The 17,558-nt window shown below is 38.7% G+C and overlaps 1 protein-coding gene across 1 annotated transcript in view; it reads left to right on the forward strand.

Annotated features, from left to right (window-relative positions):
* The window catches only part of ROBO1 (roundabout guidance receptor 1), a 544,983-nt gene that overhangs the window by 430,187 nt on the left and 97,238 nt on the right, over nucleotides 1-17,558 (forward strand). Inside the window, exon 4 of the mRNA XM_075712575.1 lies at nucleotides 1,405-1,562. Coding sequence (XP_075568690.1) covers nucleotides 1,405-1,562 — 158 coding nt within the window. The remainder of the gene's footprint in view (nucleotides 1-1,404; nucleotides 1,563-17,558) is intronic.

The raw sequence follows: 17,558 nt of genomic DNA on the forward strand, positions 1-17,558 counted from the left end.
CTTAACAGCATGAAAGACCTTACAGAGAGGAATGGTTTGGTGGCAGTGCTGTACCTGCCAAATCTGTAAGCACACCCACATTCCTTAATGTCTAACAGTAAATCATACCTTGCTTTGAAGCAGCATTAACAACCAAACCATTATTCAGTAGTGAATGTCCATACATCTGTGTTCCATGGCTTGGGGAATATATTTTTTGCTGCAGATTCTTGGCACTATTTACTGTTGACACAAGATTGTTGCAGGTAGCAAGAGTGACAGATGGTTTTGTCACAATCCTAAGAATCTCTTGGTTGTAATGTACTTTTCCATTACCATATCCTTTGTTCAGTGTGGATGGTGTAACAGCAGTGGAGAGGACTACAATGTTATATTTGTTATCATTTGAGTTACTTATTTTCAGATTAAACCTGATGCCACTTACTTGACAAGACTTAGGAATGCCATTATTCTGTTAACTGTGTCCCTGTGTAGTGGTCTGCTGAGCACAGTATGATGTCTCTCCTCTCCCAAAAAGAAAAATAATCACACAGCCATTGATAAAATTCATAGTGGGTCACTGCAGGGAACTAAAGTTTCCTAGGCCTGGGCTTGGCCAAATGATAAGAAAGAACAAATTACAGTAATGAAGCCACAACAAAAATGTTTCCTTCTGTGAAAAGGTAGTAAAATTGACTTCTTCCAAATAAAGGATGTAGTCCTGGCTCAGGCTAAGGGATGACTCCCAGAGATCAGGATTTTTTTTTTTTTCCCTCCTTGAAAAAGACACAAGCCAAATTGCAAAGATGAGTTTGGCTAAGGCTGACAAGTGTTTTGTGTCTTACAATGTCAGCAAGGAACTGGGAGGTTTAGCTAGTTTGTTCATCTTTGCCATAAATTCAGTGATAGGTGCAATTCATACAGCCAGTGGCCAATCTTTAACCAAAAACCTTGAGTTATTGGCAGGCTGACCATTTGTCTCAGAAAAAGAGGGGCAGAAAGCAATCTCTGCTGTGCCTCTCCCCAAGTGACATGCTACCTGAGCAGAAGACAGTGTGCCTTCTTCAGCTGTGATAGGAATCCTGTGCTCACATGCTAGGCAGATGCTAGGCCAAATACAACCAAGTGAGGCAGCTCTTCTGTGTGAACAGTCGTATGTCTGTGTCAGCCTTTCACTTCTGTCCGTGTTAAAGTCACTTGGTTTGTATGTTGGAAGTTAAATATAAGTTGTACATGGGTTTTCTCTATTACTGTGTGGAAGTACCAGACACCATCCGCAGATGCCAAATGAAATTCATTAACTGAATTGTTCATTAATGTAAAGTACAATGACAACAGGGACCATTAAAGGCCAAAACAAAACACTTTGCTGTACTATTGGTGTATTGTTGGGTAATTTTTACTTCATTTTCTTTATTCTTTCAGTTCTACGGGATGACTTCAGACAAAATCCATCAGATGTAATGGTAGCCGTGGGTGAACCTGCAGTGATGGAATGTCAGCCCCCAAGAGGTCACCCGGAACCCACTATATCGTGGAAAAAAGATGGGACCCCGCTAGATGACAAAGATGAGAGAATTACAGTAAGTAGAAAAAGTTTTTCAAACAATGTGAAAGTCAACTAATCTAGATTTACTAGTCTCTTTAGCATGCGGGCATCCAGCCATGCTGTATGTACTTTCTAGAATCTGTCCTTTCTTTGCCTCGGAGGCAAGGCTAGTTTGCATTTAGCTTGGAATGCATCCTCTAGTCTCATACTACTTCATTGCAAGGTATGCATTTGTTTGTTAAAGAGGACCATGCAAAACCTATGTTGTTCCCTTCCTCGGAGGAATTAGAAGCTTGCGGAAATGAAATTCATTATATTGGTCAGTGTCCTATAATTTTCTGCCCTTTTATCCACTTACAAATTTCTGCAACCTATAATATCTGCCTTCTTTGGTTGGAAAGCGGAACTACTAGTAGTGTAGGTGACACCTTCTTTTGTAATTCTGTTGAAAAGAATCTGTGCAGAAAAGTTGTGTGTTGTATTAGAAATGATAAGAAGGTTTGGGGATATAGTCACATTTCTTTAGAGAGATGGTGGCCTATCCTGCCCTCTCAAATTAAGCTGTTTCCTCATTAGAAGTGTTGTCATACTCATTTGTATCTGTAGCTTGTTGAATACATGTTGAATATGTGATTATTCAAGAATATGGATAAAGCAGCTTCTCAAACCAGAAAACTATCCATCTTTTAATTTTTGACATGTGAAACAAAAAGCTATTGAGCCTAAATAGCTTGAAGAAATGGCAATGAAAAATGGAGTTCTAAAATCATTTATATGCTGACAACATGGTGATACAAAACATCTTTCCATATGGTGAGAAACTGTGTCATCTGAAAGCACATACCATATAGGATCCTGTTGGTCCTGGGAGGATTACTAGCGTAAAACAAGATAAGAGGCACATGCAATTTATATACCTCAATCGTATGCTGAAATGAGGGAAATTTTTAATGGAAGAATACTTAAACCCCAGCAATCTAAGTAAAAAATTACCATTTTTGTTTCAGATTTAAATTGCCTGTTGTTCCACTTGTTTTTTACAAACAAGACAAAGCTCAGGCCTTCTGTAGTTGTGGCGTGTGCATACATTTAAATTTTTAAGTACCCTACTGAACCTATACTGATTGCTGGCTATTAACTCAATTCCTCCAATCATACTTGCTAAGAACTTGCAATTTCCTTTTCAAATCTCCTTCCCACTGTGACAAGTCAATTGACCTGAGATAAAGAGAAGATTCCAGTGCTACCTTTTTTTTCAGGAAAAGCTTTCTAAACTTGCATTTTCTATTGCCATAGTTTGTTCTCTTGAAGGATTTTCAGGTGTTGCCTATTAAGTATATTTCTTTCATTATACATGAAAACTTCTTTTCCTCCCAGCTGCCAGAACAAAGACATACCCAGAACAAAAGCAACTATCACTGACTGGCAGTGCCACCTGTATTTATTAAAACTGTGCTTACGATGGAAAAAAGACCCTCAGTTTGGTTTTCTTTTCTGGTGATTGTATCAAATACTCACCTACATGACTCTTTCACCATGACATCTGCTGGAGTTATCTTGCCTTACCAGTTTCTGCTTCCAAAAACAAACAAATGAAAATGAGTTTTGATGTAGGTGTAGATAGAAGCTTGTTTCATGTGTCCAGATGAGTGTTTGTTTTCAGAGGTGTAAATTAGCAGTGCTGCAATAGCTAGCTCAACTGCATTCATTTATGTCATATTTGCCTAGCATTGTCTTAAGCAGCACAATTAATATCATGGCTGCTTTCTCACACAGGCAAGAGACTGAAGCTACATTGTAATGCAGATTTGCATCGACTTACAGCTGTAGCAGGACCTTGCCAAGTGGATAAATATGCATTCAGATGTATGTCTTAACAGCTTTGCAGTAACCATCTGTATTATCCTGCTAGTGGCTGGAAGGCAAGGGGAGACTGGGACCTGGAATGGACAACATGCTAAAGGACAGATGGGCAAAAAATAATAATTTTGAAGCCTGACTTAAAATTATTCCATTTCTGTTAACTTACCTCCTTTAGGTCATTTCCATTTCAGTTAAGCAGCAGCAACATAAAGAATTAAAAGAGTACAACAGCTGAAATTAGGATGAGGTTGTTGGGTTTTAAGCAATAGATTTCATTTTTACACTAAATCAACCTTTTTAAAAAAAAAGTTTCTCATTTAAGTTCCTATATTTAAAATGAACACCTACATTCATTTGATGGCAAAATTATCATTGACTCAGTGAGACTGAATTTCAGGTAATACAGTTTGCAGGTGTTACCTTCCTCTTTTTAAGCCATGAAATTACCAGATCAGGAAATGTCGAACTATATGTGTTGGTGTTCAATGTATATGTAATACCGATGGGCACTTAATCAATGAAAATACTTCAGTGACTCCGCTTCTAAAGCATTTCCAGTTGTTTTCATTCTTAAAGGCTTGTTGATTTTTGACTCATTGCCATTTCAAGTGTTCTGTAAGTGTCAAAGGCTGTGTAAAGCATTTCATATTAATGCTTTCCTTTCTGACAAGAGATTTAAAATAAACATTAAGATTGTACTTTTTCTGACTAAAGGATGATGCTTGACACCTCCTTTTTGATTCATATCTATACCTTCTTTAAAAAGACGATATGTCCATGAAGCAACCTTATTTTTTATATATGGAAGCTTTTTTTCTCATCCTCAGTGACAGTGTTGATCTTTGAGTCAGCAGTACTGGGCTTTACAGACTAAGTATTAAGGGTGCAGAGAAACAGAGGTAGTAGCTTGGTTCCTGACAGAAGCAAAAGATGTAGATAAATAGCAGTTAAATAAAATCCAAGTTAAGGCACAACTTTCTCTGGAATGCAGTAAAAAGAAAATACTATTTTGTCCTGGTAGGGTTAAGGGAATCAATATGTTTATGTAGGTGAGATAATAAAAATCAAAGTAGCCGTTATGTATTTTTGGTCCATTTGTAGGGCAAATAAATGTGCTTTGAAGAGAAATAAATTTATATGTCTTTCAGGTTATAAACAGTAGTGAGTGGAACAAATAAGAAATGAAAGTAAGGGTATGGGCACAGCTATCTGTGATGGGGATTATAGCAGCAGACATTTTCTTTGAGCACAGCTCTCCCAGTCCTGCTCAGTTTTAGTACAGACTCAGATTTGGCTCTTCAGTGTACACATGTCCACTGGGTGCGCCTGATGAAAAATCATCATCAAAACATCTTTTTCTCTCTGCTCTTGAATATGTTGCCTATAAACAGTTTTCTCAGTGCTTTGGAGCTAAACATGATTTTTCTCATATGTATTCTTTACACCACAGTATGAAAACATATGCTTGATGTGGCTAATCCATCTCCATATATTACAAATGAAGCAGGAATGACAGTCTTGCATGTGAAGCAAATGCTTATCTTTAACTTAATTTGTTGAGTTGAAAAACACTTAGGAGGCCAGAGCAGAACTAGTGCGATTCTGTGCTCATCTAGTTAATTTTTCTCCTGGGATTACTGTGGAATCAAGAATCCCTCCTATAATATATATCACTGAAAAGGAGTGCTTCAGTGCAGTCCAGTGTATAGCTCTACTTTCTCACTGCAAACAATGTAAAAATAAAGTGTATTTTTCCAACTTCTGAAATGTTCCGTCTGCACTGCAAGAGACCGTGCGACTCTCCTCTTGGAGGTGAGACACAGTAGAGAAAGGTGATGCAAGGCCTTGCCTATGAGTAAGAGAAAAGGGGCCTCACCAGGGTGGGGAAGCTCCTTGTTCTGCTTCCAGCCCTTCGTGGTGTTTATGCGCTTGGAATCGCTGTCCTGCCAGGTGAAGTTCATAGACCCTCAAAGTGCTCGGAGCGAGGATCTAGGCCAGGACTCTGGGCTTCTAGGTATCCTCACCAGGAACAGGCCTGCTCCCAGCCCCATCAGTCTAGCCATCTCCTTTGCATGGCAGCCCAGTTTCATTAGGACATAGCTACGCGTCTCAGGCACTTACCTTGGTGCCGAAAGCCATGAGTTTGCATTCCCTCGGGCTGAGGAGGAAGTGCAGTCAGTCCCCTAGTTTCTGCTGACTGCTGTAATCACTGGGCTTGGTCTTTCCAAACGTATTTTTTCTAGATGCAGTTGGCAGGAGCATCAGTGGCCGTGAGTACCATTAGCAATGACTTGCTTGGGCACTCACGGCAGTTGCAGAGAATATTGGTTGGTTGTAAGCCTGTGAATATCCCCAGTATGCCTCCATTCACTTCTTAGCCACCTTCCCGTTGTACCCCAAAACCTCCCAGTGCTTTTCAAACGGTGTCCCCACTGCCTTCCTACCACATACCACCGCAATGAAATTTTCACCTCATTCCCCATCCATTTCCTCCATCTCACAACCTGCCCTTGCATCTACCTAGTGTTTTTCTCCCACCTGTCTAGCCCCAATCTATCATCTGACTAGTGCTAACTGCTTGTGTGGAGGTAACAATTTGGAAGCTCAGATAAGCAAAACCTCCTGCTGTATGCTGTGATGTAAAAGCACTCTTCCTCTGGCTTTGCTGTTGATGTAAGTGGCTGGTGTGCTGTGATTTGTAATGAATGCAGTGTTGTCTGTCTGTATTAGGTTTGCTCAGAGCCTCCCTTAAGGAACTGTGTTGTGGCTCCGTCGTCTTTGTGAATCCCAAATGCAATTGCCTGTATATAAGATGCTGACATCAGTAATCTAACCAAGATGGTGGGGCCTTTGAGCATATCTTTAGGCAAAAACTGGCAATAATTACAGACTCTCAGGAGCACCAAATGTTCAAAGAGGATTTTGTGGATCTCTCATCTAGACAGGGGAACCTCCATGCACTTTTGGATCTCTCTCTCAATTTGTCTCATATTTCAGGGCAATGCCTGCACAATTAACTAAGCCTCAATAAAATCAGGATGCAGTCAGAGTGCCTGTAATTATCAATACTTTCTCAGTGGGAAAATGTGTACGTATCTTGCATAAGCTCCAGAGCAAGTTGATGTTTGAGCCAGGTTTGGAGGTCAGGGTTTCACAGCTTCTGTTGTTCCTGCCCCATGACCAGTAGTAGCCCATGCTTCAGAAGGCTTCCTAATTGTTCACGTGAAGTCATGGTATAGGTGATAGAAGAAAAAAGCTATGCATACTGAACATGAAATTTTAATAGGTTAAATCTTTTACATATACATGAAAATGGATGCTGGTACCTAAAAAAGAAATCCTTTGTAAGTGAACAAAAAAAGCAAAGCCTTTGCATTGAAACTTTGGTGCAGCACTGTGACTGCAATTTCCCCCTCTTTCGTATTAACTCTTATCTATCATTTATCCTGAATCATCCTCATTTGATTTTTAAAAGAAAAAGCTTGAGAAGCCATTTATCTTTCCTTGTTCAAGTTTCTTAGCTTTTAAGATCAAAGTTACAGGATGAATAATGCATACAGGTTTTCATTCCTTTTTTGTGTGGCTGTCTTGTGACATCAACAGTTTTGAATGACTTACATTCTTATTTTAGATAAGTTGCAACTTGAATTCTTGATTCCTGTTTCATTTCCTGACCCTTAAATAGTACATCACAAATATGAAGCATTTATTGTGTCTTGCACAATGCTATTTTTACACGAGTGAGTGATGAAAATGTTTTCTACAAAATGTGACAACAAAGCCTCTGATCTTCTGCTGTGACAGGAAAACCTCCTTAAACCTTCCACAGGAAGATGTTTTGTTTATTTGCCCCAAATTTTTTGTTAATGAGTTGTCAAAGAGAACTTGGTGCATTCTTCTTGGTGGAGACCATTCACAGCCTCATTGTGCTTTGGCAAGTTTAAAACTGCATAGGTGATCCCAATGTGATCTTGGTCATAACAAGAAAGAAAAAAGAAATGGAAGAAATGACTATGCCTATCAGTTAAAAAGGAAAAGAGAAAGAGTTGTTTGTATTGGAGGAAACAGTGGAAAAAGCAGAAATTAATTCACTCTTTAGGAAAGGGGCCTTTCCTTCCAAAGTTAAATTGCAGTGGGAAAAATTGCAGAGGAGAGGTGAAACAAGAAAAAGGAAACAAAAACTGATCGAATGTGTTGCTGTGTGCTGTACAAGAGGAGCAGTCTTAACGCTTTAAAACAGCTATGGTCCTGACACAAACCATGCTGTTACGGTGCCACTCCAAATGAATTCAAGATGTTTATCCTTATTTCTTTCTTCTCCGCTTCTCTTTTTTCTCTGGCCTACTCTCTTTTTTCATTAATTTGTTAATCTCTTAACATCTTAATCTCCTCAAATTGCGTATTTTAGATACATAGCAAAAGAATGCATATTTCTGTAGAAGATGTAATGCTTATGGTAACATAGCCTGTCCTAGGGAGAGCTGCATGAAGGATCATGGCCTGGGTACACAGCACACAAAGCAGTGGGGGTGAGTGGAAGGGGGGTAGCAAGTACCTACAGTTCAGGGTTTTATTTCATTTTAATTGTTTTTCTTTTTTGGGGCAGATTAAAGGGCAGGCAGCAATTTCCTATATGCCCCAGGAGGGTTAGAAGGAGAAGTGTATTTTTTCTTCTGATTTCCAATATGTATTTGTTGCCCCCCAGCAATTTCCTTTCCTCCCAGTCCTTTTTCTTCATTCTGTCTCTTTTCCTCACTCGCTGAGGGTTGGCTTCCCACTCTACCTCTCTTTTTCCTTCGTCTGCTGATGCCTACAATGGTGGCTTCCTTGAGGATCAAGCATAGGTTTTGTTAATGATTTATATTTCTGCTGCTATTAATATTGCTTCCTCCAGTGACACAACTGGAGCTGCTGTGAGTTAACTTGGCACCTCAAGGGGAAAAAAATGTAAAAGATTGTGAAAAATAAGTTGGAACCACACAGCTGTCCCAGAGGATAGTGAAAATGGCTCTAAATCCTGCTGTTTCTTGCTCTTAGTTTTTCCAAAATGCGACCTTGTTTTCCTGTGTTCACGCTTAAAGCTCTGTTTCAGCGTCTCTGTTGCTCCTGCTGGAGCCTCTCTGCTCTCCAGATTCTACAAATCATTCAAAATCATCCACAAATCATTCTGGATTGTCTCCCTTGTTTTCTGTTCTGACCATGGCATGTGCTTCTGTCGTCTCCTGCATTATTATCAGGGCACCTTTCCCATCTTCCTCCTCAACTCTCTGTGTGCCTGCAGTTTCCCCTGCTGTGTCTAAACCACTTGAGTTTCCACATCTGCAGAACCACTCTTTCTGTGTTAAGACAAAGGTTCTCAGGGTATCTTCTGCTATGCTGCTACTTCCCGTGTAATTTTTTTTTTTTATCACAGGCATATCTGAGCCCTTTTCAGTAGTATGTTAATCTTTGATTAGCATTTGTCGCATCGTTTTGTACATTGTTTGTGGGGTTTTTGGCTGAGCCCTGAAAAGCATTGCCACCTTCTACAGAGAATCCTGCTTATCTTGGTAGGCTGTAAAAAATCTGACTAATAGCCTGGGCTAAAAGAAAGAAGAGACAATATCGCACATACTTTTCTTTCTGTATTCATTTTCCTCTTTCTCTTCTTCCATCCTACTTGGAGCCTTACCATACTCGCATCATTTTTCAGACTCAGCTCTTTGAGACGAAGCTTTTCATCTCGAACACAACCACGAGTAGTTTCCAACCCTGACCACAGCTGTTAATAGTGACAGATTCTATTTCTACAAGCACTGAAGTAAACGTGGACTGAAAATCCTAACCTATTACAAGATTCTCTCCTCGCAGCTTTTTGCAGGTTTGCCATTTTAAAGAGCATAGCTATGCAGACTTTGTCAGGCAGATGTGAGCTCATTCAGTTTGCTCTTTGAATCGACCAGAAGCCATATGGCAGCGGTTAATGTGGCGCCGAGCCTGAGCTAATAAGCCCTGCTGAGAGACAGGCTAGATCACTCCGGCACAGTATTGTGCTAATATGGCCACACAGCTTCTGTTGCGCTGAGGGTAGGGGCAAAATGAGCTTGCGCTGGCTCGAAGGCTCCACGTGCCAAGCCAAAGCAAATGGCCTGAGAACGCCCGTGCGCACATTCCCTTCCTTCTCTAGAGCTCTTACAGTCAACTGTCCCGAATACTTCTTTACAGTGGAAAGGGAAGGAGCATCATGATGCAGGGCAAAAGGGTGACCCGATGACAAACATCTGTGGACTGGGGAGGACACCAGGTTCTGTGGGTTTGTGCTGGCTATCACAGAGACTAGGTTTTGCATTTGGGACCAAACTGACCTCGTGTGCTCCCAGGAGCATGCCTGGTAATAGTGTAACCTACTGTATGAGGTTATGAGATTTGTAGACTGTGTTCACACTAACCGAAACTGTTGGCATTAAAACTCATCATAATTCAGTGTTAGATCATAAGGCTTGTTATGGCCATTTAGTTGCTGGCCTTTTAAACCAAGTTATTGGTGATCATATTGTCCCTATAGCTAGGAGTATCTGTTCCTTCTGTTTTTTCTCACAACTTTCCAGAAATGTTCCTTTGCATCAGTGATGCAGATAGCATCAGCTGTTTTGTCTTCTCGCCACTTAAAATGTTAGGCATTAGACATGCATAACTATGGTTTCTCGGTATTGTTTCACCCAGCAGTAATGAAAAGTACTCCTTTAATGTGAACTAAGTATGTATTTATCTATGCTCAACTTTATTTTACACTGATTTCTACTTTTAAGTATAAAAGTAAAGTGAAGAAGAATGAAGTTCTTTTGCAGATACCCTGTGGATTTAAAGGAATTGGAAAATGCCTCACTGAGTCAAATTTCTCCATGGATTTCTTTTGTCCCTAGTCATGAACTGATGACCTAGATAGTAAAAGAAAATAAATGCCTGCAGCAAATAGGGTATGTGTTAGATATCTGAGTTTTGAGGCTTCCCCAGGCCTAGACAATAGACTACCAGGATTTTCTTATTAGAATGGCTTATTGAGAGTTTTGAACCTCTGGGACTACCTGAAATTATAGAAATGGAGTATGGGAAGCTGCTCCTTAAAAAATAATAAAAAACCAGGTGTTTGTTATCTCAGCCTAGGTTACTCAAGCTATCCAGAGCATGTAGGACTTTATGATTTGAATGGTTAGGAGCAAAGGTGATTTATTATGCTGAGAAAGTAAATTATTTGTTTTGTTTGGCTGACACTCTAGTTCTTGGGGTTTTTTGGGATGGGTAAGGGAGATGAAGAAAGGATGTGGGAGGGAAATTATTTCTTCATTCATTTTATTCTCTTAATGAAAAAGAAACATTTTTGTTTGGTTAGGTTTTTTAAGCAGTCAGGAAAGGAGCCTTTGCTTGTATTACACACAATAAAGATGAAGACTGGGTTTAGGAAGTTAATTTTTCTCCTCCCCTCCCTTCACCAGCTATATGGAAATCCTACATGTAGAGTGTGGACATCCTCCTCTAAGTTAAAAATCTGTTTCTGGAGACACCGTTCTTCTCAGCCCCTTAGGGACTGCTGTGCTGTGTGCTTTCTCCAGTTCCTCATAATGAGCAAAAACAATGAGAAGCAAAGCAATATTTGAAGAATCAAACTTTTTAAGCCTTTTATGAATCTGACACACCAAACATTAGGACTCACACTAGGAAGCGTGCACACTCTGTATAGGCAGACTACATGCTCAGAGTAGAGTTCAGTCCGTTGGATGTGGGACTTAGGATCCCTACAGATCGGATGTGCAAAAAAGCACTAGAAATTTTCTGCGTTCCAAGGTTCTTTCATGCAGACTCCAGGGCCTGTGAGCCTTTTACTTCATTTTTTACTGTATTTACGTTTACTTTATACTCGTATACAGAGATATTTCTATTAGTAAAGCATGGAAGACCTTTTAACACACAAATATCCTACAGAAATCAATGCATTATTTGTGGTAAGTCTATATCAGTGAAGTAAAGCAACACAGCTCCTCACTGTGTTCACTGTTTTCCAAACACTGAAACCATCTCCATTTGGGGGGAAGTACATTTTCGTTCTGAAAGTCTCTAGTGGACCTTATAAATTTGATTGTTCTTGGCATTTTTGATATTCCTAGTTGCTTGCACACCGCAGCAGCCACATGTTGTCACTTAAAATCTAAATATCGGATAACTGCTAACTGAGACTTTATTGTGTATCATGCTTTTTTTAGGAATTAGTTTTGTAAAGTAAAAATGACACTAACTCTAAAAGCATGTTTAATAAAACCTCAACAATCTATGTGCTGAGTTTGCACGTATTATGTTCTCATAATCAAAAGAAAAATGTAGAATAAAAATAGTAGAGAAGAACAGTGCCCATTTTTGGAGCCTTGAACAGATGTAAGTGATTAGAGCTTCTTGTTTGGTTTGCTTTGATTTTTTGGTCTACTTTTTGAAAGTTCTGTCAACTTCATTTTTGCTTATTTCACTTTGTTTGGATAGTTTTGCCTTACTGAGTTTCCTGTGATGCTTCTGGTTATATGAAAAGCCTAGTCCAAATCACAGCACTTCAAAAATAATAATTTTTCGGTTCTTGGGTTTCCTCAACCTAACAGAGTACTTCTCTCTCGCCAGGTAATAATATACTCACAATTACTTACTGCCAAGTTCAGATATTCACCATGTGCAGTAGTGTGGGACTAACATACACATTGTAGGGTGTTATTCCAGACTCCTGTGTAATATTATGCAGGACCAAGTCTGCCTTCTTATGGTTGCCCTCCTTAAAAGGGAAAGAAAAAAAAGCTACTGTCTTTCTTTATCTAGCTGTAGGACAATTTTTGCTAATACTTGTGCTGCATTGAGCAATTAATTGATCCTTTTTTCCCTCCTGAAAAATTGTTATCTAACAAGAATCTATTTGGCGCATGTTCACATAAAGATTGTTCTTCTTTTAACGTGGAAGTGTGGGTGGTTAGTTATACTTGGATCTAATTATACTCATTTTCTTCTACCTCAACAGCTTTGCTTTTGCCCCTCTCTTTGCTGCTGTTGTCGGTTGTCTGCTTGCCTCAGCTAGGCCTCCTGGTTCTGGCTGCATGGGGGAGAATAAATTACACAGATATAAGAGGGGGAAGAGGGAATAAGTTCTTCCCCCTATAAGTTTAAGAGAGAAAAAAAGCCCCACAAACCTTCCAGGGAAAATAATGCTGTTAAAAAAGTAAAACTTGAGAAAGTGAAATGCTTTCCTGGTGGGTATCTTGAAATATTTTTAGTGCTGCATGGAATATATTTAATTTTGAAACTAGCCATAGAGATGTATGCTTAAGTAACTTTGCCTACCCTCACAAAACGTGAAGTTTGGTTCCTTGAACAAAATGGTTATGACTCAAGATTTCTTAACTGCAAGTTTGTGTATTTTGCATCATTGCTTTTCCGAGTGGCTATGCCATTCAGAATGCCAAGTTTTTGACATGATGGCTTGGGCCTCCCTCCACCATGGCCCACATTTCAGACTCTGCAGATCTTGCTCTTCCCATTCATTTGGAGTCATTTGTCTCTTAGGACTACTTTGAACTCTGCTGTTCAGTTTGAGCATTTATCCTGGAGTAAGACCTGAAGCAAATCAAGTAGGAAAAAAATTACTTGTTCAGGGTAAAATGTTACCATAGAAGCTGCAGGTATCTGATCGAAGCTATTTTATGGTTCGTGGTAGATACCCCAGACTCCAGGAATGAGTGGTTCTGCTCTCTGGCAGGCCTGTACAGTGAACGGAATTAAAGATAAGCTGGTTTTACCATGAGACTATACAGTCATTGCAACACAGTTTTTAAAAGTGAGCTGCAAAACATTCTCCTACAGAGAAAATTACTGTACAGTAAAGGAAAGATTGCCTTGAGGTAGAAAGTCTGCAAGGTAAGCAAAGCAGATTACTGGGCTGCTGCAAACTTCCTGTGTGATTTTCGGCAAGCCTTGAAATTGCTCAGTACTTCTTGTTCAGCATTTCATAAGTCTTGGGAATGAATTCATTCATACATATGAAGCAGCCTGACACTATTGCAACAATGCTGTGTTGTGCCACTTTGGCAAAGTGCAAAGTGTTGTTACATCCTAAATCATGAATGGGCCCCTTTTTTGTAGGCAAAACAGTAGAGTAATATTGTCACTTACATACTCAGGTCATGCTCCAGTCTGAGTGTTTGTGATTGTATAATACTTGCAGGATCTAGCCCAGGTGCAAATTTTTTGAGTTTTCCTTTTATTTTAAAGAAAACATCTCCATACCATTCAAATTATATGCTGAAGCATCAAAGTGGTTTTGAAATTATTGTCCCTCGTACTCAAGGATCTCAAAAGTTTATTAAAAATTAGGAATGTCTTTATAGTAGGTACTTTGCATGATTATAACTCCTGGGAAATTTGCATTCTCAAAGACTATGATTAGTATATTTCATTAAAATACACTTTGCACACATCCTGGACTCTCAGTGTGAAATTCTGGCATTGCTGAAATCAGTGGGAGTATTACCATTGTCTTCACTGAGACTAATATTTCACCCTTTCCAATAAAGCAGATAGTATAATTTATAGCAAGGGAGAAGCCCGTTTTTGAAGTGCTAAATGAGTTGACATTCTTTTGACATCTTTTTGTTGCTGTTGTTTTTGCTTCATGAACTTTTTGTTGTTACTGGCTTGTTTGTCATTAAGTTACTTTCCTTTTGCCAGCTGGAGTTTTATGGACATACTCCATTTTCATTCTCATTTTTGTCCTAATGAGACTTTCTGCTAAGAAAATTTCCTTGTTATATGTTTAGCTGGTATCTCTTGTGTTTGTGATTCTTAAATATTAGGAATTATCCAACTGGAGGTGACAGCTGTAACTCTACATTTGTCATCCAAAATCAAAGACTTTGGACCACCAGTATAAGAGGTTGTCTATTGTATCTATTGTTCTTGAAGCTAACAAATGTTGGTGGTTGTAACAGGTTTTTCAGTGGGAGAGGAAATCTTAATTTTAGCAATTTGGACATTTTAAGTAGGACATGGGGGAATAACTTTTAAAATTTGCAAAATGAAGAGTAGCCGGTGCAACCAGAGTAAATAAACCTGCGAGCCTGCTTTGCTAATTGTTTCTGATTCAAAAATAGAAGGTAACCTTTGAAAACGTTCACCTCTAGGTGAACACACTCAACAGGTGGAGAATTGTATTCTCCTTGCATTAGCCATCTTAACAAAGGCCATTTCTTCTACTGCTATGAATATAAAGTTCAAGAAAAAGGCAGTTCTCCATCTCTGTAACATATACATTTCTTAGACTGCAGTGTCAGTTTTACTGTGCTGCCCTGTCAATAGGTCTGAAATTCACCTTGAAGGATCACCCCCAGGGATGCCAGCTGAACCTTCGACTCTTCTGTTCTGTCACCAAGGTTAACACCTCATTACAGCTTGTGATATTCGCGACACCTGTTCTTTTGGAGCCTTTGTCAAGCTACACTGTTTCAGATAACTGAAACAGAAGCCTCAGTCTCACAGTGCTGTTTCATAGGAGTATGTGTCGATGATTTTTGAGAATGAATTATGTTTCTTCCTAGTTTTGTGTAAAAATCGATGTCAAATTTTAAAACTTACAGCTTTATCCCTGTTTTTCCTAAATCATTAAGATAACAACTATATGGTTATAAGCAATAATAAAAAGGTGAGGAAGCATTTTCTTTTTAAATTTGAAAACAGGTGGATTCATACCTGAACTGTTGCTTACAGTACTACGTAGCCGAACAGTGCAAAAGAGTATGTGGTAACAGACAGAATGACATCACTATGTATTGGCTTTGTGGGATCAGTTCTAGCTACTGACAGGTTAAAGACAATTTGTTTGTTTGGAATTGTCCTACCAAGGTACTGTGTTGGATAATTAGCCTGTTAGAATTAAAATCGGTTTTGATTTGCTAACCCAGAAAATTATATTTGCAAATACTGTTCTTGTGTGTGTACAAAAGTGTGTACAAAAGAAGAACTCTTTTGTAAGAGAACTCTGCTGACACAGATTTTCCAAATATGTATTCAAATTCATTATTTTAATACGTTGTACTCTATAAATGTGCTCTTAGCAAAGTTCATGTTTTTTTCAAGATTGTTGTCTGATAAAATGCATAGGCCAGATCTACTTCTAGATACTGTTAATGGCCATCAGTTTTGTGTTTGTGAAAGAATTAAAGGAATAAATGCAAAAATCAGTTTTATTCTCTTTCCTACATTGTTTCATATGACTTCCACATATTCTCACTGGAGAATTAACACTAGCTAATGTTGAAAAGTTTTGTAAGGTAAAGACGATTCAGGTACAGTGGAGAATGCCAGTGCAATTTTTTTTTTCTGCTAATCACAGAGATTGCTTTTAATCCCAAATAGCACATAGCCTACAAGGTTTTACCTTTTTATTCTTTCCTCTTTACTTTAAAACAGGTCTACAGGGATTACTCTTACTTACCTATCTGCAGCATTCAGACTGTATACAAAGTTACTCTCTGTCCTCTATACATTCAATTGAGAGAGTTGAGATATTAATGGGATGGTGCTGTATCCTTTTCTGTCCTCTGTGTAAACTTTCTGAACACAGTCTTGTAGGTAACAAGCCTTAAATCACTTATTCCTTTTTTTTTTCTTCTTAGACTTGTCTGGAAACCTACAATAGTGTAACAGCTACGTTAACTCCAGTTAGGTGTGATCCCATGGTTTTTCCCTTTGAACAGTAGTTGACAATGCCACAAAAGAGCTTTCTGAAACGGAAAAGTATTGTTTATTTAACCATATGATCATACAGAAAAAGAAACAACACTACAACACTTCAAACCACTCTAATATCTAAGTTCCTAGCTGATTAGCATCTAAAATTTCTTTCTGATTGGAATCCCATATGTATACCTTCTTCCAAATCCCCACTTAATAAGCTTCTGGTTTTCCACTCCTCAAGGAAGTGTGCATCTCATGAAATCCCTCTTCCTGCTTTGGGTTGCACCTCCTCCTATGTCTCAGGAACAGAGTTGCTGCTTTGGGCTACATGTATGTCAGGCTCAGCAGCAGCCCAGTCTTAGTCCTCCACTTCAAGGTGAATTTCTCCTAAGCATTTGTTGAAAGGGTACCATTAGGATCATAAGCTCATACCTTTGTGGTATGTTTCCAGGTAATCGTGCTATGAAATTAGCTTGCTGTGTGAGCAGAATGAGCCTAGATCAAAATCTAACATGTTATTAAAGGTAACTCTAAATACAGGAAGTAAGATATTTTAATATTCTATGCGTAGAATGGCCTGCATATCAGATTGTTCTTTGCATGGATGTTTGAAAGTGTCAGTAATAATATCTATAGTACAGCATTTATACTTTAGTTCTTACAGGTCTTGAACAAAAGTTTGAAATCTAATAGGATTTTCCAGAATTTCAGTATTTAGAATTCAGTATTCAGAAATGTAAGGACTATTTAAGCATTTTTCTGAAACAGGGTGGCAATATTCATATTATATTCCACCAAACGTTTCTTGCCAAACTTTAGGTCTGGGGAGAACACAGAATCATAGAATCATAGAATCGTTTAGGTTGGAAAAGACCTTCAAGATCATCCAGTCCAACCATTAACCTAATATTACCAAGTCTACACTAAACATGTAGCATTTCGCTGCAATCCACTGAAACCACTAAAGCAAAACAACCTAAAAGTGGATCTTATCAAAGGATGAAACTTTTTAAGATTTTATGGCACTTTTGTCAAATGTGTAGTAACACATGGAACTGTTTGAGAGGTGAAGGGAATCATCAGAACTCTTTTTTTCCCCCTATATCAAACATTCTCTAAAGTTCTGACTTTTTTGGTCATTACTGACTTCGGTTTTCAGTAGAATTTGGCTTTCTTTTTTCTTCAAAAAAGTCAACAATATGGCTGTCTTAGAAAAAGTCTGCATGAAGTATGTGAAGTGTAATGCATAGTAGTATAACACAAAGGACAATGCATAGTTGATGAAGTCTTAATTCAGCTATTTTGGTTTTATGCTTATCACGCCTAAGGGTTTTTAGAACTTTTCCCCTTAATTTCTGAAAGTTTTCTCTATTTAGGGTTTGAAAACCCCATTACTAGTCTTCCATTAAAAATGAACTTGCAAGGGTAGCAA

The sequence above is a fragment of the Pelecanus crispus genome, chromosome 1 (assembly GCF_030463565.1).
Source record: "Pelecanus crispus isolate bPelCri1 chromosome 1, bPelCri1.pri, whole genome shotgun sequence".
Classification (NCBI taxonomy): Eukaryota; Metazoa; Chordata; class Aves; order Pelecaniformes; family Pelecanidae; genus Pelecanus; species Pelecanus crispus.